Source organism: Drosophila biarmipes, chromosome 2L, assembly GCF_025231255.1.
Source record: "Drosophila biarmipes strain raj3 chromosome 2L, RU_DBia_V1.1, whole genome shotgun sequence".
Lineage (NCBI taxonomy): Eukaryota > Metazoa > Arthropoda > Insecta > Diptera > Drosophilidae > Drosophila > Drosophila biarmipes.
This window is the reverse complement of record NC_066612.1, coordinates 16,440,749-16,465,582: the sequence shown is the minus strand read 5'-3', so window position 1 is coordinate 16,465,582 and position 24,834 is coordinate 16,440,749. Positions and strand designations below refer to the sequence as shown.

At 42.7% G+C, this 24,834-nt stretch overlaps 4 protein-coding genes across 6 annotated transcripts; 3 read left to right on the top strand and 1 right to left on the bottom strand.

The window, feature by feature from the left end:
• Positions 1-546: 546 nt before the first annotated feature.
• Positions 547-1,599, bottom strand: LOC108033485 (uncharacterized). The gene is made up of 3 exons (XM_017107824.3): positions 1,352-1,599; positions 893-1,299; positions 547-834 (listed from the first exon to the last, which is right to left on the bottom strand). Exons 1-3 carry the CDS (start codon positions 1,562-1,564, stop codon positions 570-572), a joined length of 885 nt encoding a protein of 294 aa, XP_016963313.1. The 5' UTR covers positions 1,565-1,599; the 3' UTR covers positions 547-569.
• Positions 1,600-3,589: 1,990 nt separating this feature from the next.
• On the top strand, positions 3,590-5,183 carry LOC108034332 (uncharacterized). The gene is made up of 3 exons (XM_017109211.3): positions 3,590-4,022; positions 4,081-4,249; positions 4,320-5,183. Exons 1-3 carry the CDS (start codon positions 3,649-3,651, stop codon positions 5,049-5,051), a joined length of 1,275 nt encoding a protein of 424 aa, XP_016964700.1. The 5' UTR covers positions 3,590-3,648; the 3' UTR covers positions 5,052-5,183.
• An 800-nt stretch (positions 5,184-5,983) lies between these two features.
• LOC122818854 (uncharacterized) lies at positions 5,984-8,945 on the top strand. Of its 3 annotated transcripts, none has more exons than XM_044094412.2 (2): positions 5,984-6,217; positions 6,341-8,945. In XM_044094412.2, the coding sequence occupies exon 2, from the start codon at positions 7,158-7,160 to the stop codon at positions 8,649-8,651; it is 1,494 nt and encodes a 497-aa protein (XP_043950347.1). In that variant the 5' UTR covers positions 5,984-6,217; positions 6,341-7,157; the 3' UTR covers positions 8,652-8,945. The 3 variants fall into 3 exon arrangements, with proteins under 3 accessions (XP_043950347.1, XP_043950346.1, XP_050741158.1); XM_044094411.2 differs by having other exon boundaries at positions 5,984-6,240; XM_050885201.1 differs by having other exon boundaries at positions 6,010-6,027.
• Positions 8,946-9,517: 572 nt separating this feature from the next.
• LOC108033917 (uncharacterized) lies at positions 9,518-23,500 on the top strand. The gene is made up of 4 exons (XM_017108588.3): positions 9,518-9,869; positions 19,324-20,117; positions 20,821-21,625; positions 21,996-23,500. The coding sequence occupies exons 2-4, from the start codon at positions 19,367-19,369 to the stop codon at positions 22,303-22,305; spliced, it is 1,866 nt and encodes a 621-aa protein (XP_016964077.1). The 5' UTR covers positions 9,518-9,869; positions 19,324-19,366; the 3' UTR covers positions 22,306-23,500.
• The last annotated feature ends 1,334 nt before the right edge of the window (positions 23,501-24,834 follow it).

The following is a 24,834-nucleotide window of genomic DNA, read 5'->3' as shown; positions in this document are numbered from 1 at the left end:
ATGTCAATATGTAAATATATCTAGAGCCGTAAATAATGATCTGTAACTTTAAACCTACAAGGGTGCAGTGCCGAACAATTGTAACCTTGAGTGCAGGCCACTTGAGCCTGACCATAAATATAGTTCCCACACTGTACTGTCTCTGCGTAGACCATAGATATGTAAGTATATCATAAGAATTTCAGGTTAGTTACGTAAGCGAAGGCTTCGAAAAATAAAATCACTTTTTAGACAGAACTCAAACGAGAAGGTTGTTTTCCTTATTACTGGAGTCCCTTTCAAACTGCAAGGGTATATAAAACCAACTTAGCTTTGCAAAATATTGATCCAATTCTAACATTTAAAGGTTATTAAAATATAAAATGTGCGGGCTAGACGGGTTCTATTGTTCTAGAGTTCATACGGACGGAGAGACGAACTTACAGACGGACATGGATCAACTTAGCTAGTGATAGATTGTGCTAGTGAAGTAAAAGCTTTGCTGTAAGCATGTCTTCATCCTTTTCGCTCTCCTTTAATAAAGGATATCAGATAGTCGAGTCCTCGTTTTTTATAAGCGCTTTCAGACTTTATTCATTGCTGGGCCAGGATATCTGGCCACCGCTCTTCGGTGCAATCATGCTCCAATAGTAGTGCTCGCCGCTTACAAGCTTAAAGTTTAGTTTTTCGAAGACGCGACAGGCCGCATTGTTATTCATATTGACCAGCGCCGTCACATCCTGCTGAAGATCGGTGGCAATGGCCTTAGATATGGCAGCAGCAACCACCAGCCCGAGTCCACGACGCTGATGGGATTGGACCACTTCTAAAGCTCCAAGAAATCCGCTTTGTAGCCTGTGGAACAATTATACAATCCTTATCTGGGGTGTTAAATTAGAGCACCACGTCCTACCTTAGGCACCAGGCACATAGCGCTCCCGAGGCCTTCTCAAACAACCCCACATTGGTATTATAGGTTATTAGCATTTGAATAAGTTTCAGGGAACCCGGATGACGGGCCGACCAAAGATCGTTTATAAGGCCTGCATGCTCCAATCGCACTTTATCCAGATAATAACCCTCCGGACATTTGATCTCCCCGAGCCTCTTAGCCTCCTGGCAGGATAAACTATACATAATGGTATTCATTTCCCGATCCATGTGAAGATTGAGTTCCGCCACAAGACCTTTGTAGACTTCATGGTGTGCTTCGTGGATAGCACTGACTTTGAAACCTCCCGACCAATCCAACATTTTCAGCGCCACTTTCAAATCGGATTTGCGTTTGCTTAAGTTGCTGAAGAACAGCTGATAGCGGTGCTAGAAAGGAAATATATATGACAAAAATAGCAGATAAGATCCATACACGTACCACCAATATAAACAGGCCATCCCTTTTCCAGTCATTGTCCAAAGTATAGAAGTTGAGGTGCTTTAAACTAGGGTTTCGATGCAACCACCTCAGGTAGTTATCCAGCCAGAAGTATGCAACGCAGTTGCTGGGCCAATCTTTTAGATACAACTTTTGCAAATTTTTCAGATCGGCGATATCTGTGATTTTCGTCAGCTGTTTCGCTGTTGCCATGTTGGAGAGAATCACTAGACTGGTTTGTTGTGACGAACCCTCTCTGTTGTTCAGAAGCTTTTTGATAAGCCTTAAGAGAAATTTTAATACTCTTAAAAGGTATGCTCATCTACTCCCCTGCTTGTATGGAATCACATTTTTTAAAGCTATTTTTTAAACCAGAATACTCGAAGTATTTTTAATTAGTATCTTTCTAAGCATATCTAATTTTCTGTCGGTGAAGAACACCATATGAACATTTTGGATATAGTATTCTTCTTGGATATGGCAAAAACGTCTACATAATCTTTTTATAAGTAGTACCAAATTAAAGCGCTAGAACTTATAGTTTGCCCCTGAATCGTGTCCACCGCAAATCATTATCGAAAAAACAGTGTTCCGAGATAATCGCGTTTAAAAATGTAAGTTTTCTACAAAGGTAGCCATAGAAAGTTAACTCCAAATATATAGATATACCGATCCGTTCAGTATGATCAATCTACATTCAAAACGATTTTACCCTGTTTATTCTGTGTAGAACAAATTGTTTTGATTGCCTAGATGCCCCACCGAAACTGCCGGGTTTGATAAGGAAAAAGCAATCGAAATGATAACGTGGTGGGTTGGACTTTTAGTGTTTGCTAACTATTTTAATGCTTTACGTGGGCACGTAGAAATGAAAAGTAGGCACGTTTTTATAAAAGTATACACTCACAGAAAAGCAGCCCAAAAATGGCAATGAATTTATAAATTCTGGACGAGGAGAGAGAAAATGAGTTTATAGTATAGCAATTTAAATAAAAGAAAAATAAATAAATCCAGATTATATTAACTTATTAATACAAATACAAATACAAATACAAAATTAACTTGCAAATGCTTTTTGAAAGCCAATAAAACATACCCTTAATTTGAGAAAATTTCCTCATTGATATCAAGAACTTAACTTCTGGCAAAATACCAGACAACATTTTTCCTATATTTTTATATTTTGTACTATAAATTATTTATATATTATGTATAATTAATTGGATCAGTAGACCTATTAATTCAATAAATATGTTTCTTTAAATTATCCCCTCTTACAAACAAAACGCACCCAACTAATATGGCGATTTTAAACTTATTTTTGCATCTTTTTCCCGTTTCTGTTTTTCTAGATGTTGGTAATGAAGAAATTACATAGCAATTTTCCTAAAATAATTCAGTTTAAGTATATATATCGCAGAGATGATAATACCCAGAGCAAATAGCAGATTTGTTGACCCACTGACAGGCGGTGTTCCGCACGCGAAGCACCGCCTGTTATTGAGTCGACTTATCAACCCATCACAACTTCTGAGAGAACACCTATGACGTGGTCGAATGACTTTGTTCAAAAGGTTTGCTGGATCACAACAAAAATGTGGAAAAGAGCCCGAAATTAATTATAGTTTCATGAAGCCACCAACATGTGAATCTTCATAAAAAGCCTAGATGTGGATGACTGTGCAAAAGTCGAAGAGGCGACACTCGACTGAGACATTCGGCTCTGAGAAAGCTCCACGCTTACGCTGGAACTGTGGGACACAGTCTATTTTATTGTGTTTATCATTTGTTTTTATATTGGCGATATTACAAACGATTACCCGAATCAGAAAACTCTTTTTCAATCTTGAATAAACACACATAAAACTAAAAGATAAACTTAATACGTTGCTTGGATAGGTAAAAGATAGTTCGTATTACTTATGACTACCTAAAAAGCTTTAAATTATTATGGTGTAACATTCAAAAAATCGGAAACAGTTTAGTTTTTTGTGGCTTAGAATTTAGATAGAAAAGAGGAATGCATGATAAAAACACAACTGTTTTAAGCCTAAAAATGTTTAGTATAGCGTCTAGTAAAGCTTCATGTTTGTTAGACAGCACAAAATGCTAAGCATCAACCACTGTGCTTTTTAACGACCCCACGGTCATTTAAAAAGCTTGAAACTGTCGTAGAAATATTTCCCGAAAAACAAACACTATCACGAGCAAATATAAAAGGCTAGTTCTACACCGTCGAATTAGTTGGCTCCGAAACGCAAGCGCTATAGTGTCGCACGGGCAATAGAACAAGAAATATGGTGGTTGTGAAGAACGAACAGAAGATCTCGGTGCCGGAGTACCTGAACGAACAGTTCTTCACGGACACCCTCGAAGAGGGTCTGAGGGAGTCGAAGGTGACGCTGAAGGAAGTGAACTTTGAGTGGGGCAGCAACCCGGGGGACAACTACTGCTCGGCCATCTACAGGGTGGGCCTGACGTTCGCAAAGTGGGCCGACGGCAAGGAGTCTGCAGCCACGGAGCAGCTCTCGGTGATTGTGAAGACCATTCCGATCAGCGAAGCCACCCAGTTTCTGGAGGACGTCAATGTGTTCATCAAAGAGAAGCAGACCTACACCGATGTCCTGCCCCGTCTGGATATCCTGAGTCGAGGCGACACATTTGGGGCCAAGTAAGGGGGTGAAAGCCTCTTTTGCAATTCTTATCTCAATTATCGTATCTTACGACAGATACTACCACTCCGTGAAGACGCCCGTTCAGACCATTGTGTTCAGCGACCTCAAGGTGGAGGGCTACAAGGTGGCCTCTCGGGAGGCAGGTCTCGACTGGAACCACGCCTCGCTGATCCTGCAGCAGCTGGGAAAGTTCCATGCCACGTCCATGGTGCTGGCCAAGAAGGTAGGGATGGCAGCTGATCCAACATCAGCCTGGGAAACCATGCTAAGTTCGTTTCTTGTTCCTGACACAGGACCCGGCCATTGTAGGGAAGTACTCCCGAGGCATGCTCAGCGAGGACACTCTGATGAAGAGCGACACCTTCGAGCAAATGTTTGGCGGCTTCCTCAAGGGCCTGGTCAAAAGTTCCACCGCTTGGCCCGGTTTTGAGAAGATAACCAAGAATCTTCAGCGCCTCTTGGACAACTTCCGGTCCGTTTGCGCGTCTGCAGCCAAGCCGAAGGAGGGCGATCGGTACGTGGTGCTGAATCACGGCGACATGTGGACCAACAACTTCATGTACGCCTACGAGAATGCCTCGGAGCCCGCGGTTCCCACGCGCGCCATCTTCGTGGACTTTCAACTGAGCTTCTACGGCAGTCCAGCGTGCGATCTGAACTTCTTCCTGAACACCAGCATCAAGCTGGAGTTGCTGAAGGAGCGTCGCGAGGACCTCATCAAGGTGTACTACGCGGCCTTCAAGGACGCTCTGGAGTACGCCCGCTTCGAGGACATTCCCACCTTCGAGGACCTGCAGTACGAGCTGCGCAGCCGCGAGACCTACGGGCTCTTCGGCCTGTTCGCCTTCCTGCCCATGATCACCATGCCCAAGGCGCTGGCCCAGGACAACAGCATCGAGAACATGCAGGACGAGGCCTTCAAGCAGCGCAAGATGGACGCCATTTTTTCGCAGAAGTTCCTGAACGACCACCAGAAGTGGGCCCTGCAGCGAGCCGACTCCCTCGGCGTCTTCGGCGACTACTAGGGCGTTGGCCTGGCACTGGGAGCTGGGGATATTCAACCTTTGTGATATGAACTGAGTTACCTCCGGGGCGTCCGAACCGTTGATGAGGTATTGCTTTTAAAGCAATAATAAAATAATTTAATAAAAATTTAACTTAAGGCCTGTACGTAGAATTTTAAAAAACTGATAGCCAGATATTGGGAGTGAAATCCCACAATTGAATGAGAACGTTGGTGTTAATTCTAGATCAAGGTTGCACAGAAGATCATTATTGTGCAATCCGACGGATGCAAAGGCCAGGAATTCATTTATTTATCCACACTATAAGATGGTAGATGGTAGGTTACAATAAAAGATACCGTTGAGATCTTCTAGAACATAGCATAGCTAATCAATTTAAAATACCGCACAGATAAAATTTAAAAAACGGACGAAATGGACAAAAGCTTATCATTACTAAATGTACTTTTTTATTAATTAAAGTTCTGAAATTATTTGAAATAACTACTTAAGGTGGCCGACTAAATTACCTGTATTTACTGACCACTTCCGAATGATTTTCTTGGCCAAGCTATTTACTTGTGGTTCAGGTCTTTACACTGCTTTCGGTTATACTTTTTACCACCCCCCGCAGTAAAGCAATTTTCTCAAAAACTGTGTGTTTGATTTTAATACAAATTTCATAGAACACTTCTCAAACGATCCGCGATCCACTGTCGGTTTGATTTTGCTGAAACTCTTAAGCAAACAAAAAACTTGAACCGACGCTTATTAGCATGGCTTACAGTGCGAATTGGCACATTCTCTGCGAGGGGCAGTTAAGAACTCGATTTTTCGGTTTAGCGGGAAAATTTAAAAACAAAAAGCTCCCCTGCTCCAAGTTCCACCATTCCATACTCACTGCTAACAGGCGACGCTAGCTTGACGGTCGTATAAACGATCGATAGGTTGGCAGGCAGAACCGGTCGACAGACCAGAGGGGAATTCACAAGCAAATGTAGATGTTATTGTTCCCAATCAGAAGGCTAAAGACAGCGATTTGTATCCAATAACAAAGTGAACGGTAGTGAAAACTGGATACAATAACTACAGAAGATATTTGTTCCTCAAGCCCATTGCTAATTCTGGGGCTTTTCAGTTGTTTGGCTGCATACTAGTTACTGCATCTAAGTTTTAATTCGTCGAAGGTCAGGAGGCAAGCACAAGCGAAGTACTGTCGTTATTATTATTTGCAATCAGAATACTAATACAAAAAAAATGAATTTAATAATAAATAAAGCAATAATGATAACTGAATATATTTATTATAGGGAAAAGAGGAGAGAAATCCGGCTGAAGTGATGGATGAGTCATACCTATTTCACAAGATCACTTATTGTTGGGCCTATCAGTTGTTTGCCGGAATTACTGCTGAATTAATTGGCTTTGTGAGTGAATAATAACCGGGAAAACCAGAAGCTAGCCCTTCAAAATCCGAGATTTAGAAACTCTATGGTCAAAGCTGCCTAGATATGAGCGCGCAAAGAGATATTAATGCCCCAATCCAATCGTTAAGAATCGCTTCATATAACATCAGAGGTCTGGAAGGCAAGCAATACAACAGGGAGCTTATCAAATATCTACGCAACTTCGATATCTATATCCTACTCGAAACACACACACTTCCGGATGCTCCGGCCCTTGGGGACTTCGAGAAGCAGCAGCCCGATTTCGAATTTTTGCACTGGAAGGATGCTACGAAGGTCTTTCGTCGAGGCAGGGGTATCGGTGGGTGTCTAATAGGCATTCGGAGATCGCTCGAGGAGCTTGGCATAGCCCACTCAACTGCTGAATCCAATGGCCTGAAGATTCTGCAACTGCGCCTGTGTGACAAGATACTGAGCATCGTTCCACTTTACATCCACACCACAGGATGGGAGGCGGAATTCGAGCCGGTGAAAAAAGCTTTACGGTCGCCTATCGCACGATAAGAAGAGAAAGAACCACGGCCCTTTTCTGGGCTTTTGCGGCGATTACAAACTTCAAATTCTGAATGGCCTGACCCACGGAGACTCGGAGGGGAGCTACACCTACTTCAGCCCGTTGGGCAATTCCACCATCGACATAGCGGCAGTAAGCCAGAATCTAATGGCCTCCGTGATGGACTTCAAGGTGGACCAGCCAGAGGAGGGCCAAACGAGGCATGGGTCCGATCACTTACCCATCTGCCTGCAAGTGGACCTGAACTCCCTGCTAAGCTCTCTAGGCACCAGAGCTTCGCCAATACAAAGGACAGCCAGGAACGTTGTACAATTCGATTCCAGCATTGTTCTGAGCGAACCGACATTGGACTCGGAAATTAGGATAGAGGAAGTTTTATTCGCTCTCAGGCACGGCTCTTGGCCTGAGATTTTCAAAAACCCCCCAAAAGATATGGTCGATACTGTCGCCCATAGCTGCAACGTTCTTTTCAGCGGATCTAAACCAAACCAAGTCGCAGGCTTACGAATTTTATCAATTTCGGATCTCACAAAGATCGTAAGCAGTATACTACATAAAAGGCTGATCAAATGGTGCAAAAGAAAGCACATCTTGAGTAATTCTCAGATTTGTTTTTCCGGAAAGTCCTCGAAGACCGACTTTGTTTATGCCTTGAAAGCAATGGCCGGAATGAAGTTGGTCGAAAAAGGATCCAAAGTTTACTCGTATTTCGTGCAGTTTGAATCAGTGTCCTCTGAAATACTTGAAACACTTCTGTGGCCCAAGCTTCAAAAACTTCGAGTATCGTCAAAAATAGTCGACTTCTTAAGATTTGTATGCAAGCAGAACCATTACCGAGACCAACTCCTCGGATACTTTCAACGCGGCTACAGGGGCCTGCCAGCACTTATGTTTGCCCTATACTTAAACGATCTTCCCGATGAGTTAAGAGGTGGCCTCGTCATCGGTGATCGCCAAATAAGCATCCTGATGCACGCCGATAAAATGGCCCTTCTTTCTGGTAGTGCTCCCGGTCTTCAAGATTTGATCAACCAGCTGGAAGACTACTGCAATAAGTGGGGCTTGGTGGTGGACATGAAGCAGTCTAAAGTTGTGGTTTTTAGGCGAGGTGGTCCGCTATCTGCAGTTGAGAAGTGGAATATAAAAGGACAGCAGATCAAAACCACTTCTAGTGCCCTATTTCTCGATTTCGAATTCACCTCCTTACTGTCAAGCAGACAACAAGTGCGAAATATGATATCCTTCGCCAAAAGTCGGCTTGAGGATTTCAGCAGCGAATCAGAACCTTGGGTACGATTAATGGAGCTTTATAAGGCCCAAGTTTGGGGAAGTCATACGTTTAAGGAGATTGACAAGATGCAAGCGCACTTTGCTAAGAAAACGAAAAGCAATTGTTATAGCCTTAATGGTCTCGCTCTCGATCTTCATCTTCAATACATTGGAAAGCATTACTTCTCCAATAATGAAAACTCCCTGGCGCGATTTCTAACTCACAAGGTAATAGAGAAAAATATTTTGTGGGCAGCACAGCTAAACGATATTTGTGAACCCTTTAAATTGAGATGGAGGAATTGTCTGAACTCTGAACTGGAATGGAACGATTTTTGTTTGAATCTTCGCAGCCGCCTTGAAGAATCCTAAATTTCAAATGGAGCTAGACAGAACGGATTTAAAGACAAAGTTCTTTAAAAATCCTACAAAAATGTTGTTAAAAACCCCTTTTATTAGTTCTTAACTTTCCTTCTTAATGTTTTGTTACGTTTTATAAGCATAGAAAACCTTTTAATATAAATTTAAAAACTTGTTCATTTGTTTTTAATTAGTTTTCTGGTCAATCTTTACAGTTACTTTCTTAATTTATAGGCACTAATAAGAGTACCATTTAAAAACTGCATTATAAGTGATTGCACACTAAATAAAAATATTTGAAAACAATTGCAAATAAATAAGTATTAATTGTATATGTATACAAAAAATTCAATGTAAAAACATTTCATGCTTGTTACCATAAATAAAAGTAAAAATACAATAAACAAAGAAGTCGAGTGTCTCGACTATCAGATACCCGTTACTCAGCTTAGGGGAGAAAATGGGAAATGGAGATATACAAAGCAGCAATAGTAATCTGCAAGCCAAGTTTGACTCTTCTTTCTCAATAATATATGTACTTTATGGGGTCGGAAACGGTTTCTTCTACCTGTTACATACTTTCCGACGAATCTAATATATCTTGTACTCTACGAGTATCGGGTATAAAAGGCTTACAGAAAGCAGTACAGAAGGTATAACACTTTCGACTAGAGCATATGTGTTTGGGTCCATGATAAGATTAGCACAGTTGAATGCAACTATGGTAAAGGCCACCCAGTTTCTCCACCTTTTTCGGAGCCTCTGTCAGCTCGCCTAGCCAAGTTTTCCACCCGCCGGTACTACCTTTTCAGCTTCCGTTTAGTACCTTTTTAGTGGGTCCCAGTATCGAGGCGAAGTCCGTCGGCAGTCACACTGAAGAAACGGAACGAAGCGGACGCAGGGCGAAAGATACAGATACTTTTCGGGGAGGAGATACTTCTTCGTATTCGTGCGTGTTTCGTTTTCGTTTCGTCGAGAAAAATTGCACAAATTGACGGAATTGCACACTATCGAGCGGAAAATCGGTCGAGTGCCTCGCAGATCGAAAAGTGCAATTAGTGTGTGCGAGTGAGTGTGTGTTGGTGTCACCTCAAAGAGAGATAACGTCAAAAAGCGAAGAAAAAACCTGTGAAAGCAAAACTAAAATATGCTTAAACTACGGTTTGGCCAAACTGCCAACTAGCCAAAAGTAACCAGCACTCTGAAAATAGCCAGCAAGTCAAAGGAGAGGTAAATTCAGAAATACTTAAACAACTAGCACATTGTGGCAAGCGGAATTCCGTGAAACGCTTGCTGTTTGCATAAATTACAAAAGAAAATAGTTGCCGTTCGCCATATAATATTCGCAAATGCCATTGATAAATTCATTGGGGGAAAGGCATATTTTCCGAGAACTGGGAATAAGGGGAACTGTCGTCTATACTGCCTTAATATATATTTACGATATATATATTTATATGTGCGCCCGAGCTCTGTGGGCCCGAAAGAGCGATACGAAATTCCCAGAAACGCATTTTCTAATTTAGACCGATTTCTGAGAAGTGACAGACAGCCAAAGCGGACCAGCAGATACAAAGATACCCGTACTCGCACTCGCACTCTCACAGATACACAGATACACAGGCCAGCCCGTGCGCCCGTGTGTGTGTATGTGTGTGCTTGATGATGTTGGCAGCTGCTGTTGTTGCTTTTGCTCGCTCGGGCTATTGAATGAAAAATGCTGCTGCAAACATTTAACACCGCAAGCCAAGCTGAAATGAAGCTGGCCCTCACACAGACTCGAAAACCGAGAAACGCGCACGGATACGAGGCACGAACACAGATGCAGATGCGAGCGCACGAGCAGATGCGGATACAGTGGGGCCTCGCCAGAGCCACGCACCCAAAGAAGTGCACAAGGCATTCCCCCGTGCGAATTCCCACGACAAACATGGCCATATCAAATATCACTGATCACATGAGCTGTCGAAACTTGTATTGATTAACCCATGCTGGGCCTTTTCGCTGGGGAACTCTGCAGCACACTCATGCACTTAAGTGTTTATCTTTGGAAATATATATTTCTCATCATATTTTAGTGCTATCAACATTTTTGAAATTTGTTAGAAGTTAAAAATGGGTGCAAATGCTACAACTTGTGATAGTTTTCATGCCTCAGCTAATCTAAAAGTGGACTCAGCCTTAAATTTCTGTGCCCAAAGGGGTGAGATAACTGGTTCTAAAAATAAAATAAAAATGTATAGCATGAGTTTTATAAGTTAGATTAGAAGTAAAACTTAAAACCAAAGACTCTAACTTCAGGATAGTATAGTCCTCCTTCACCGGGAGCCCACTGTACCTGCACTGTTCTCTCGGCGCACCACTACCAACACCGAGACCCGGTTGCTGCTGCCGTGGCCCATACCAGTCGCGTCGCTGTTGGCCATGGCTTCTTGCTAAAGGTGTACAAATGTAAAGGTGTAGCCGCTGGATTCGGCCGAAGCCGTACAACAACAAATGCTCGAGGAGGGGGGTGGGATGGCAGGCAACTTGGGAACATCGGGCTGTTGTTGTACCCTTCATGGGAAAAGGTGTTATTAACTTCGTTTGTAATGCGTCAAATTGTTGCTGTCTGCGTTCGCTGCTCCCGCTGTGTGTGTGTGCACTTTTTGATGGTTCTTGGTAAGAAGCCGCTTACCATCCTCTTCCGCTCGTTTCCTTGAATTTTCGTATTAAACTTGAGAGCGTTTTCAATTTTTTTAATAGCTTTTCATGTGAAACGGTTTCTCGAGGGGATAAGTGCAGTGCGAGTGCCGGAGCGAGACAGCGATCTTGCGAAAATGCCAAATTGTCTGCCCGGCAACAAGGCCGCCTGTCCCCCTCCCTTTCACTTCGCATACACCCCTCTCTGTCGCACGCCTAATCATAGGTAGATTGCTGCCCTCCTGCTTACACCCCCACCCCGGGCCGCTCTTTCATCCCATTGTTGTTTGTTTTCCTTTTTTTTTTAGACGAGATTTTTCGTTGGAAATTTGATTTTGTTCGTTATTGTTAATTGTTCGCGTGAATTTGTTCAATTGAAACGCAATGCCAAAAGTGAAATGTGGGCAAAACACTCAATTGTCGGTGTGTGAGTGGCTCTCGAGTGGGTTCACAAGGGGCAGCCAGAGGGGTTCCCATATAGAGATGTTTTATGGAGAACTGCAATTAACGGAAAAACACAGGCGCAGATGTTGTTACTTACGGATGCAAAGCCACAAAAGTGCCACCATAAGTTGAGCACATCGGATTCCCCAGAATTTAATCCCCATATAACCTAGTTTCACTGAAACAATTCAACTGTTACGAACATTTTCCACAACCGACTTGCTGTGCTTCCATTGAAAAGCTATTATACGGAATCTCCTAAAATTACTTATCAATTTTGCGAAGCTGTATTTCCGCTAGATATGTATTTAGATACATATATTGTACATAGCTTTATTAAGAAATACTTGAATTTTAAAACTGTTTTTGTTTTATGATCATAGTATATTTATTTAGACATACTATTCTTTTGATGAAAAGCTAACAAATATAGAATTTAAAATTAAAACTATACGATCATGGCACATTTTTTTGTATGATCTATGAGCTTCTTGAATTTCCTAGGGAGCCCCTTTGGTAGCATGGATCATAGAGCCAAAGCACACATTGTTTATAAGAAAAGACGCTTAAAAACCAGTTCAAGTGGGGCTTTTGTAAATTCTCTATTTGTGCCCGCGTTTCGAAATTTGAAATCTGAAGTCCCTGAGTGTGTTTGTTTGTTGTGGCCAATAATATAATATATGTATATCGTCCTGACCTTACCCCACAGTTGTTCTTCCCTCCCCTTTATCGTTATCTCAGCGCATGTCAGCCTGCCTCCCCTCGGCACCCGCCACCCTACATATTTGCTTTTCCCTGGAAAAGCCAACGAAATGCTTTTGATTGTTCTGAGAATTTCGTTTCGTTTCAACTTTGCAAACGTTTCTGTTGATAAGCGTGTCTGTGGGTGTGCATGTGAGTGGGTGTCGGGTGAGGTGCAAAGGTGTGTGTCTAGTGTGGATTGTGCGATTCGTAGTAATTTATCAATGAATTTTTATAGAGCCTTGTGTAATCTCTGGAATACTGCCGGAGCGACTACGTATTCGCAAAGGTCGATTCAGTGCTGCAGATAGCTGGTTCCGCAATCGCTAAATTTAAAACTATTTAATCAATCACGTTTACGACCCATTGTTAGCTGCAAATAAAACGCCGTGTTACCTGCCCGTTCGTCCAGTAAAGAGTTCAGCTCCAAGCTACTAGCAGGTAAACCATTGAACACTAATTTAAATCGATTGTTTGGGAATAGTGTAAGAAACGCAGGCACGTTGCTGGCATTAAACCTACCTCAACAAAGATTTTAAGGGATAAATACAAAGTGAAAAAGCGTATGTATGAAATACTAATTTGTGTATCTTAGGGATTAAAATAAGGCCTATCTTTTTCAGGCCTTTTCTGAGACATCTTAACACTTTAAGCTCCACAGTATTACCGTTTGAATAGCTGAGAAATCTCTATTTACCTTAAACCATTCATATAACAGCCTTTCCAAGACAAGATAAACTTTATGATGGGTTCAAAAACCCCTATCTAAGTTTTTCATAATTTCGGCGTATCTGTGGGCCATCACTCAAGATAATACGATTAGCTACCAAAACAAAGCCCGCACACGCCCAAGATACCTTTGTATGGATATACCATATAGCTCGGGTTCCGTTGCTTTCCGAAACAAAAGTTCCGTGAGCTCACGGTCATAATTTCAGCTCAGCGCGACTAAAGGAGCCCGGCGGCACAAAAGTATCTAGGGAAACCATCTTTTTATTTTGCCAGAACCGAAAAGAAATCGCTTGGGCCTAACCCGGACCTGGAGCGAATTAAGTTGAATTTTTGTTAGTGCTTTCGCTTAATCAGAAAACCGCACACAGACACAGGAACTCCATGACTTCACCGCCATGCGAGTACCGTGTGCACATTTTCCAGGAATTTTTCCACCCGTGTGTGTTCGTGCGATGGATTTATCATGGGGCGGCCTGTTGGCTGTGTGCGAATTTCCAAGAAATCGCCTCTCTTCACATTAAATGTTAATATTATTATTTTCGTTGTTATCGTTTTCGGGCCTAGATAATCAGCCCCGCCCCGGTGCTTTCCCACCTCCTCGCGATAACAGAAGAGAGCGGCGAGATAACAAATTCGAGCGTAAAACGTAGTGCACACAGAATGATGCCTGCGTCAATGGAGATATTGTATCTCTGAGGTCCGCCAAGACGACCCCGTCGAACACAATCAGTCACGAACCTTGTTTAGCTCGTGCCCCATCCGATTTTGCTGGAAACGCTAATTAAAGTTCGCATAAGTTTGAATGCCGAATCGGCCTGATGAGAGGCGTTTGTTTACTTACCACATTGCCTTTCCCGCAGAGCAATGAATGGGCAAATTACGAATCCGAGTGCCCAAAGCGTAATAAATCTCATTTCAATTTTCCTGCGAAAAATATATCAAAATGAAATACACTTTCTCAGGATCCCCAGACCCCCAGACCCCCAGACCGCCAGACCCCCAACCCATTCCCATTCCAGTTTCTGGCACTTTACTGCTCCGCTTTGCATGTGATTTTATTTTCGAGCGAACTTCATTTGCGAATTCCCAGTAAATGCAAAACAAAATGGAAAGAAAAAAGATGCGACGTCGGCAGCACAAAAAGTAATTGAATTCGCTTTAAAATCCTTCGCCTCTGCCCCCCGGACTTTTCGCTTCTGGGGCGCTGGCTTTTTCATTGTTGTTGAGGTTTCTTCTCATCGGGAGTTTCCCCGCCTTGGCAACAGGCTCTGCCGAATTCTTCACTAATTTTGCAACAATATAGGGTTTTTGCGCTGTTTATGACAACCTCGTGAGCATATAGTTAGCATGTCAGGCGGTGGTTACGAAACGAAAAAAAGTATCTTTTAGGTATGTTTAAGCGTTATATAAACGTAGTTCGGTTGAGTTTACATTTTTTAATTAAAAAATTAATTTTGAATTTAAATTGTTATTGTAATGTACAATTTATAGAGTATCTAGGTGTCGGTTCGACCTCTGGCTTGTGCCCCTTTGTGTGGCTCGCTTTTTTGCACTAGCCCACATTCCGTCCCCCATTCGCCCCGCTGACCGCGATTCACGCTGCTTCAAGCCGCTTTTGCCTCTGCCGCCTTGTTGTGACAGTTTCTGCGTAAAACATAATACATACAGGGTGCTGTGGGACGGCCAGCTAAGCCATGGCTAAGTTGTTGTTGGCCAAGTTGCTGGGAAGGTTACAAAAATCGTTTCGAGTGCCCGGGCTCCAAATGGTTTTTTAATAACGGGCCTTGGCGACGGGGCGCGGCACAGAAATTATTCACTTACAGATAATAAGATTGGATTTGGATTGTTTGGACTCAGGGAAAAAACACCCGGCCACGAGCTTCAAATTGGCAACTCTTGTATGAGCTCATTACCGTAAACCCAACCCTTTCTCAGTACTGATTTAAATATATTTTTCAAAATTGTGCACATTTTGGGGCTCCCCTTTTCCATATAAATATTTATGGTTCGTAGGAAAGAGAATACTAATTCAACATGTCTTCATCACGGCTTAACGTAACCCTTTTGGACCTAAACAGATTGCCTATTTTTAGATGCTCTGTTTGCATTTAAACGCGTAATAAATGCAAATAAAATTCCCTTTTCCTGCTCCACTTTGGTACAACTGGTTTCTTTTAAAATTTTGATATATTCCGCTTGAGTTTCCACCGAACCTTGTAGGGGGTGAGTGCCCCCTTCATTAGAGGCAGGCGGAGTCCCTTATTAGCCATGCAAACCACTCCGCTGCTGGCTTTCTCTCCCATGCCCATCCGTCTCCGCCCGGGAGCGTTTATCAACGTTTTTACCCCGAACAAGTTATGTATTAGATCATTATCCGCATTTGGATTTCTGACGAAATTTCGCATTGTCTGCAGCGGCGCAGAAAAACTTCAGCTGCTCGCTGGCAACTGGAAACAAGAGTGAAGAGCTGAGGGCGGAGGGCCAAGGGAAGTTCGGCTCGACGAGCCCTCGAAACACTCGGCCGATAAAGAAGCACGAGGTTGTGTGTAGTGGGTTAGTTCACCCGGAGTTGCGGTCTCTCAGACGGCCTGCTGCTGCTCATTGTCTGGGTGACTCATGGAACGCCTTGTCCTACCTACGGATACCATCCACTGCACTGAGAGAAACCATACATGTTTCTAAAAAATGTTATGTTTAGAGAAATTTCAATAATTTGTTTTAAAAACTGTAAATATTTTTATATTTTAGGGAAGCTTGGACATATTTTAGTTATCCAAAATATTTATTTAAATAAAAGCGAAAGAAAAAACAATTTCGAAAAAAATGTTGATAATAGTTTTAATAATTTTTTTTTAAACTATATAAACATTTCGAATTATTTTAGGATATTTTGTCATTTTTATAAGTATTCTTATAATTCTCAAAATATTTGTTTACATAATAGCGAAAGAAAAACTATTTCTATTAATAACTATTTCTTTTAATAATTTGTTTTTTAAACTACATAAATATTTTTATATTTTAAAAACCTTTTCTAATTTTTTTAGTATCCCTATAGCTCTTAAAATATTTTTGTGAAATATTATTCATCATAGGAAAAACAAAAAATACCCTAGAAAAAATGTTAACAATACCCTGATTTCAGATCGCTTTCTCCTTAAACTACCATTTTTTTTCGGTGTACTTGTCCAAGCGGATCCAGTCCCTCTTGTTAATCCCGAGTTCGGCGGTTTATCTGCCGTTTCAGTTTCGTATTTCCATTGAAAAATTTTGTTACTGGCCCGCCGCTGTCTCATGCGGGCCTCTTGGAATCTGAAGTTGAATCTTGAGTTCAAGTCACTCTTTTGTATTTCATCATAGTCGTAAATACACTGCAAAGGTTGCCGGGCCCCTGGGTCCCTCGCTAAGGGGAAATATAATAATTATCTGCGGCTAAAGGCGAACGATCGTGTCATACGTTAGCCAGAATGTATTGATTACTCACCCGATCGAATCGTACGATTCGAAGCCGATAAATTGCTTGCAGCACGTGCGCCTTGGAACCGTGCATGGAAAAGTATCTGTATCTACGGAGGTGTGCAAATTACCGTTAGACCAATCGGGTCAACGGTGAATGCGAACTGAATGCCTGGGGCCTCATTATCCAGCGGGCACTCTATAATTTGAGCGGCGATGCCCCCACACATGTCGTTTTCCAGCTAAAACACGTCGTTTATAATTTTTCGATTCTCGTTAAAAAGCTGCAAGTTCGACTGTTTACTGTTTGTGGGTCGCATTTCCGGGAAATAACTTTAATATTTTCCCTTCCATTTTCGGGTAAAAGTTGTGAAAATATATGCACTGTTAATTGCCTGGATTGTTCGACAAGGTAATGTTTTCGGCACTGTTTGACTAGGCCCGAACGCAGGCGTATGCGGCTCGTTAGGCGATTAACACAAGGGAATTCCGTGGAAATCGTCAGGGTTGATAGCAGCGGGAGGTCGAACTGCCGTCGATAGCTTCGAAATGATAACCGTTTGTCTGCCATCATTGTTCCAGCGAACTCCCCATTTGGCCCGCCCCGAATCAAATCGAATTACCAGCACTAGCCGGAGAGTTCTGCAAAATTCCCTATGGCAATTGCCCACGGTTCCCAGAAATGATAAACATTGTTTCCGCTAAACTCCTGCCCCGATGTACGTCTTTGATTACATATCGCGGCCTTGTTCTTGGTAATTCCTAATTAATCGCTGCGATAAACAGTCTTGATTAAGTTCACATAAACAGCGCGATTCTAATCGTTACTGCGAAAACTGAATTTATGGTCAAAACAGGAGGACTTCTTATGGAAAGTGCTGGCCTAATTGAAGGCACTACTTTTGCTGGACTCATATTTCCATGAATTTGGTTAAGTGTGCAGGTGCCGACTATCAATAAATTAAAAATTTGCTCAGCGCAGTTTCGAATACCGAAAAGCAGTTAAAGAACTACAAATTTTGAAGCTCAAAATAATTATTTTTAATCAAGTCCTTGAAGTGGCGATTCATCACCAGCATGTATTTAACATATTTAAGCTGAAAAGTAACTTATTATTCTGCTTAATTCCATTTCTTCGAATTCGCTGAGCTTTAAATAAATAAACATTAAATATGATTTCAGTCGTCAACCATTCATACTACAATTTCTGTATGTAAATCATAAAGTCCGAATTATTTTGTTTTTCATTTATTATGAATTGCGAGAGTTCCTAATAATTGTTGAAAATACTTGTGGGTTTTTTTTGGAGGGCACGTCAGAAATTTCTGTTGAAACACTTGTTTCGGCAAAGCCCTACTGTAAGTTTGTAAATTTAAAATAACCATAAAATACAATTTTGAGTAACCAAGTTGGGGCTCAGTTTATTCCTGGAATAAGTATTACTATACCATACCATGACTGATAACCGTCGATCAATCAGAGGTTTTATTGGCCAATGATCTAATTATTTCGCCATTAGGGGAAATGGCCACCTGCAGAATTCGATTAAGAAACCGCAGTGGCATTGCTCACAGTCGTAGTCAGTCGTTTTACGCGATTTCGGTTAATTTCCACCACAGCAAAAGATGAGTCAGGGCATGGTACAACCAGTGCTGGCTACCTTTGCCTTGGCTCCTTCTGTATGGCCCAACTTCGGAAGTAAATGACGCATCTGGGTGATGTGGGTGCGATAAGGATTTGTCAGTGTCAATTGTCAATTACTCAGCGGAAAGCCACTTCCCCGTGGAAAAGTTACATTCACGCGAACTAAGCCGAGTATATCAGTGAATAACAACAGATTTTCCCTGAATGAGTGCTTACTGTTGGCGCCTGATTCGTGTTTTCTAGCAGCAGAGATAAGCCCACTTGACCCAGAAGTCAGTCACATGAGATGTGGGGTTTTCGAGGACGGGGGACCTACGTGCATGGCGTGGTGTGTACTTGCCTTCCACATTGATTTCATCAGCTCTCCAGGGGCGAGTATCTAAAAATAGGATGTGCCCATTACAATCCGCTGTGTGTTGGTGCGACGTACTTGCTCTTCTGGGGCCTATTGATGCGTGGGATTGGAATGCCATGGTGTGTCCTCATCATCTGCATGACGAGGTCCCCAGATCCCTCCCTGGATGAGTCAGTGCGCGGGGGATAAGTACATGTGTCTACCCGAAGATCAGCTGGGGGGATCACCATTAATTAGAAGTTAGACAATGGCATTTAATTGCCCACTTGACCGGCGAACCGACGAGTCCCTTTGCCACTGCGGAGTTGGTGAACTCCTCCGCCCGTCTGAGTGGGTAATTGATGCTCTGGTGAAGCCCCCACCAAGTGGTTCTGTGCTGTAGGTCAAGACATTTCACACGCCGCCGGGTAACCGGGCAAAACTCGTTTCACCCGGCTGCCGGCTATTTCTGGATCTTGCGAAATGTCCGAAAAGCAAGTATGGAACACGAAACATGCTAACTAAGCTAATCAATAGTTTAGCTAAGACTAACGGGGGTTCTTCTCCTCGAATGTAATACTTACCCAAAGTAAAATATATCTACCCTTTGTATAAAACTAATGTCGAATGCCTATTATTCTGCCATTCCAGAACGCAAACGAAAAACCCACCCCAAACACCTAGAGACCTTCCAATGGGTCATTACCTCAGCAAGCCCTCTGTACGCGCCAATAGCCAGGATAAGAGCGATCTGCCCGCGAGTTCGAGCCCCAGGGAATCCGCAGCGCTAGTGGAGACAATCGGTCTGGACGAGCAGGAGCTGGGAGAGATCTTCACGGAGGCCACGTCCGCCACATCGCCGGCGGAAGTGCGTCAGATCATAATTAAAATCCAGTTGGCCAAGATGGAGAACGGCAATGCGGCAGTGGCAGCGGGTCAGGTGGAGAGCCGCCACCTGGAGGAGGACGTGCTGGAGGTGGAGGGTGCCGCGGACGCCTCGCTGTCTGCGGACACGCTAAATGCAAATGGCCAGATTGTGAATGTGACGCTGGAGGGCGGCAGTGGGGAAGTGGGCGTGGTGACGAATCGAACTGCTGGCGGTTCAGCGGAAGCGCCGAAAACCGAAAGACAGCCCGTGAATAATAACAATTTAGCGGGAAGCGTCGGCGCTGCGATAAGTACGTTACAATTGCACGACGGCAACAGCAACAGCAACAGCAACACCAGTCCCAGCAGCAACATCAGGCCCAGCGGCAGCACCAACCACAACTACCCTGTGGAAGACGACGACGACGACTTCGATGAGTCGCTGCTGCGTCGGCGTCGGAGCAACAGCAACATCCACCAGAACCACGAGGCCGAAGTCGTCGAGTATTGCGAAGTGCTCGAGTCGCTGCCAGTCAGCAATATGTTGTCGGCGGGAACGCAACACACCAGCAAGCAAGGTGGGCAAAAATTGATAGATACGAGAGAGATTCTCTTTGAATCGGGCAGTGCACAGCGAAAAATTCCACCGGTTTTGTTTTGTAAAATAAAAGTTTCTGAAATAATAGTGACATTCTAAAAAATGAACTTATGTACTCAGTACTTATTGGAAAAATAATTGTGAACGTTCAACTTTTAATTGATTCAAAACGATAAGTGATGGTGACATTGCAAACATAAAAGTTCGAGGCCGTCAACTAAAAAAAAATTTTAATTACAGTATAAAAAAAGCTTTTGTAGGTTGTTTAATTTATCTTATTTTTGATTTTAAAAATAATATAAACTGTTTTAGATTAATTAATAATGATAACATCACAAATATAAACTATCTTTACAAAGATATTTAAATATGATAAGTTACCAACATAAAACTTTAATATGCCAAAAGGTTTCATGAGACCAATGCTCCTGCAGTGTAAAAAAAATTAAACGACTGCCCGTACTTAAATAAACATAAATTTATTATTACTGAACGTAAAAACCAGCGAATAAATAGTGTTCGAATACAAAAACCGCATAGAGTGAAGCACTGGTTTCAGATCAGTGAATAATATAAATAATTTTCCCAGTGTCACGAGACAGTCAGATTTAAAGAGAATCAAAATAAATCTCATCAAATTTAAAGTGAACCAAATTAATCATAAATTGTTTTTCCCAAATCAGTTTCCAGAAGCAATAATAGCAACAGTTGCTGCCGGAGTCGCAGCAGTAAGACATTGTCAATGGGCGCAGCAACATCCTCATCCTCGTCCGCCGCATCCGCATCCGGATCCGGATCCTCGAAGCGGCGGTGCTGCAAGTGCAAGTGCCGCGATGCCTTCCGGGGGCTGAGGGACATGCTGCCGAGCAGCAATTCAGTGAGCAACAAGAAGGACTCCGGGGCGGTGGCGACGGTTCCGAGGAAGTCCCGGACAGCGGATCGCCGCTCCACCCCGCCCACTTTGGGCTCATCGAGCGGCAGTGCCCAGCACCGGATGCAGAGCCAAAGGAAGCGGAATTCCGTGGCCGTTTCGGATGCGAGCCACCACCATCACCAGGTGATCATCCGGATAACGTCGCCGCGCTTTGTGGTCGAGTCGCCCAATGGCAACCGGGTCACCGTGGTCACCGAACCCGCCGTCCCCCCACCGCCCCAGACTCCGACCCAGCCCCGCCCCCTGACGTCGCTGCCCGCCCCCGGAATACCAGGCGTACTGGGCAACCCCGCCATCGGAGCCCGCAACATGACCGTGCACTCGCAAATCGACTTCATGCACTGCCTGGTTCCCGATCTGGAGAAGATCACGAACAGCAGCTTCTACTGGGGCAAGATGGACCGCTACGAGGCGGAGCACCTGCTCGAGGGCAAGCCGGAGGGCACCTTCCTGCTGCGCGACTCCGCCCAGGAGGAGTTCCTCTTCTCGGTCACATTCCGCAAGTACGGCAGGTCCCTGCACGCCCGCATCGAGCAGAGCGGCCACAAGTTCAGGTGAGCACTCGTCCTTGTCTGGGGTCACCTTCTGGAAACGCCTGATCGCATTTCCACTCCATAGCCTTCATGCAAGTGCAGAACAATGAACCTGTGAAAAATTTCTGGGAATTTAGATTAGACTGTTTGATGACATAATGAATAATCTAATATTAAATGAGTTCATTATGAATAAATTTATTCTTGGAAAATTAATTCTAATGATTTAGCTTTGAGTTGCAGGGCAGTAGGTTTAGCCCTGAACCATATTTGTTTAAAACATAAAAAGTTGCCATATTAAATTACGAAATATTGTGTCAGATTTTAAATATTTAGAGACACTATTTTTTTAATGAGCCCTAAACTAACGACATCCCATGCTTGCTTACAGCTTCGACTGCCATGATCCGTGTGTGTTTACGGCGCCCACGGTGACCGGACTTCTGGAGCACTACAAGGACCCCGCCTGCGTGATGTTCTTCGAGCCCTGCCTGACGATGCCCCTTCACCGGAGGCAGACCTTCTCCCTGCAGCAGCTGAGCCGGGCCACCATTGTGACCAACACCAGCTACGATGGGATCAACCAGCTGGAGCTGCCCGGGCGGCTGAAGAGCTACCTCAAGGAGTACCACTACAAGCAGAAGCTGCGCGTCAAGCCCATCGACCAGAACACCCCGGTGCCGTACTACGGCGATGTATAGCGGGAGGAGCAGCAGGTGGGCTTCACCTACTACGAGGACGTGGAGAGCGGCAGCGAGGAGGACGAGGACGACGACGAGGGGGTCAACATTCGGGTCTCCTATGTGCAACACTCGGAGGTGGTGGCCCAGCTGCAGCAGGTCACCACGGCGCCCGGATCAGCCCCCAGCCGATCCTCAAATCTTCAGGAGCAACTCAGCCGGCTGCCCAATCGCATGGTCGCCGCCTTTGGCCGCATGTCGGCCAATCTGAACTGCTACCAGAAGACTGCCTCCACTCCGGAGCACCGCCTCCACTCCTGATGGACGCGAAGCAGCTGAAGGAGCCACAGCCCCAGAAACCAAAACTCAACCTGAGACAATCCCAGTGCAGCGTGTGCCGCCACCATAAAGTTAAAGATCAAAAGGAAATCCAAGCTACAAAGGCCCCAAAACAAAAATCTCGCACTTGCTGCAAGACTGTCATGGATCGAAAAACTCGTAATTTTACCATCTCCAACTGAGAATAAAGTGTACCCATTGTGTCTCATGTCATAGAAAGTAAATTGTAATGATCTTTTGAATTGTGACCTTCTTGTTGGCAAGTCAGCGCGTTGTAGGATCAAAATCGTATAGCTAATTGTACTATAAACTAAGTATTATTACCTAAAGCAAAACCCTCTCCTACAACCATAAGCATGGCAAAGTGGAAGACCCATAGAGCCTTTGGTTTTCGCAAGTATTCTTGTAATATTTCGTTGTATTTATTCTAATGTATGGAATCTAAATTATGTTATAAAGTATGTGTAAATATGATCTACAAATACAGCCTAGTTAGTGTAAAACTCTCATTAGCCAAATTTCCAAATGTAATTTCACCTATTTATAGTTGTACCTTATTTATTTATTCGCAGTGATTTCGTTTCCAGGCGAGTGCTTTGTTTTTACAAAACGATCAGTTATACACGTGTAGAGCATTTGTAAATATTACCGATTTTCGCATAGGCTATAGCTATATTAAATATAATGAATTATAAATCATGTATTCCTACCTAGGTGGTTGCTGTTATTCGTAAACATTCAATAAGCAGTTGTTTCCAGGCCCTATTTAATGTATTTCACATATCCAAAATGTTGATGAGCATGAGTATCAACATTAAAAAACAAAAAACAAAAAAGGAAGCCAAACAATAAAGTTAAGAGAGATATTAGCAAGAAACCTAGCTGCGTTTTTACTTCGTGAAGCTGTGGAATTGTAGTGGAAATTACGTATATACCCATAGTTTTAGTCAGAAGTGGGCAACGCAGTGAAGAACTTGGTTCCGAACTCTTTGAAGAATATATATTATGGATCAGCATTACTAGACGGATCTGTTAATATCTAAAGCATTCCCAAGTCCTTACTCCATTACAGGTAGTCTATAAGTTGGCACGAACAATTCTATTTTGCCATTACAATGATTAAAATACAGATTACCCGTGTAGTAAATGATAGTAAAAGGTAGCAGGAATATTATTCGATCCTTAATGAGGATCATCAGTCGAGGCGATCCAAGTTCGCCCGTCTTTCTGTTTGTTTGTCAGTATGAACGCTGAGATATCGAAAACCATAAAAGCTAAAAATTTGGTTAAAGAACAACGATTATATGTGTTCTAAAGCGGCCCAAGTTTGTTTCAGCAGAGGCCACGCCCACTCTAACGCCCACAATTCGTGAAAGTCTGTATCGCCTGCAGCTTTAGTGCTAGAAACAAAATTTTAATTGAAATGTATTAGCCTTATCAATACCTATCGATTAACTTAAAAAGCTTTGCAACGCCCACTCTAACGTCTACAAATGGACAACACGCTTAAATCAGTGTGAACTAGCTGGTAGGTGGCGCTATATTATATCGTTTTGCCTTTATGTCTCCATTTCCCTATTGTTCTTTTAAGCTGAGTGACAGGTATCTGATAGTCGAAGATCTCGACTATAGCGTTTCTTCATGTTTCTGATTCTTTCTATCTATTTAACTAATTCTAGCTTTTCCAATTTATTTATGATCGAAATCATACAGCTGGCACAGAGAGTTTATTATACATAATCTTACTAATCTTTATGGACGGGTATACAAACGTCGGCTTTGCAAAGCTAGTTTTCTTATTAAAAAGTATTTGGGGTCAGTCAACGCAATTTTATGACTCAAAATAATTTTTATTTATCACTTATTTCTATTTAGAGATAAAAAATACATTAACCTTTCATAAAAAACAGTTCATATGGTTCAAGGGCATTCGCATTTAACAGAATCTTGTCAAATTAGCGTTTTAATTAAATCTCAAATTGTTAATTTTTATTATTAATATTATTTATTGATATTTATTTTTTTATAGTTGTGTACTTCTGTTAATCTTCTAAATTAATTTTATAATTATTAATTAGTAATTAAATAAGATTTTTATATTTTTATTTAGTAATTAAATAGCATTTTAAATTAAGTATTTATATTTTCATTCACTTTAACTTTTTCAGTAATTGAACACCCGCGGTACATTATATGACCGTTTCGCGGGGA

What these genes read in the sequence shown, in the direction of transcription:
- LOC108034332 (XM_017109211.3), top strand. Translation starts at nt 3,649, where the DNA reads ATGGTGGTTGTGAAGAACGAACAGAAGATCTCGGTGCCGGAGTACCTG. An exon ending in GGCGACACATTTGGGGCCAA is followed by an intron (nt 4,023 to 4,080) that starts GTAAGGGGGTGA and finishes ATCTTACGACAG; the next exon opens with ATACTACCACTCCGTGAAGA. An exon ending in CCATGGTGCTGGCCAAGAAG is followed by an intron (nt 4,250 to 4,319) that starts GTAGGGATGGCA and finishes TTCCTGACACAG; the next exon opens with GACCCGGCCATTGTAGGGAA.
- LOC122818854 (XM_044094412.2), top strand. Translation starts at nt 7,158, where the DNA reads ATGGCCTCCGTGATGGACTTCAAGGTGGACCAGCCAGAGGAGGGCCAA.
- LOC108033485 (XM_017107824.3), bottom strand. Translation starts at nt 1,564, where the DNA reads ATGGCAACAGCGAAACAGCTGACGAAAATCACAGATATCGCCGATCTG. An exon ending in ATGGCCTGTTTATATTGGTG is followed by an intron (nt 1,300 to 1,351) that starts GTACGTGTATGG and finishes TTTCCTTTCTAG; the next exon opens with CACCGCTATCAGCTGTTCTT. An exon ending in CTATGTGCCTGGTGCCTAAG is followed by an intron (nt 835 to 892) that starts GTAGGACGTGGT and finishes ATTGTTCCACAG; the next exon opens with GCTACAAAGCGGATTTCTTG.
- LOC108033917 (XM_017108588.3), top strand. Translation starts at nt 19,367, where the DNA reads ATGGGTCATTACCTCAGCAAGCCCTCTGTACGCGCCAATAGCCAGGAT. An exon ending in GCAACACACCAGCAAGCAAG is followed by an intron (nt 20,118 to 20,820) that starts GTGGGCAAAAAT and finishes TTCCCAAATCAG; the next exon opens with TTTCCAGAAGCAATAATAGC. An exon ending in CAGAGCGGCCACAAGTTCAG is followed by an intron (nt 21,626 to 21,995) that starts GTGAGCACTCGT and finishes GCTTGCTTACAG; the next exon opens with CTTCGACTGCCATGATCCGT.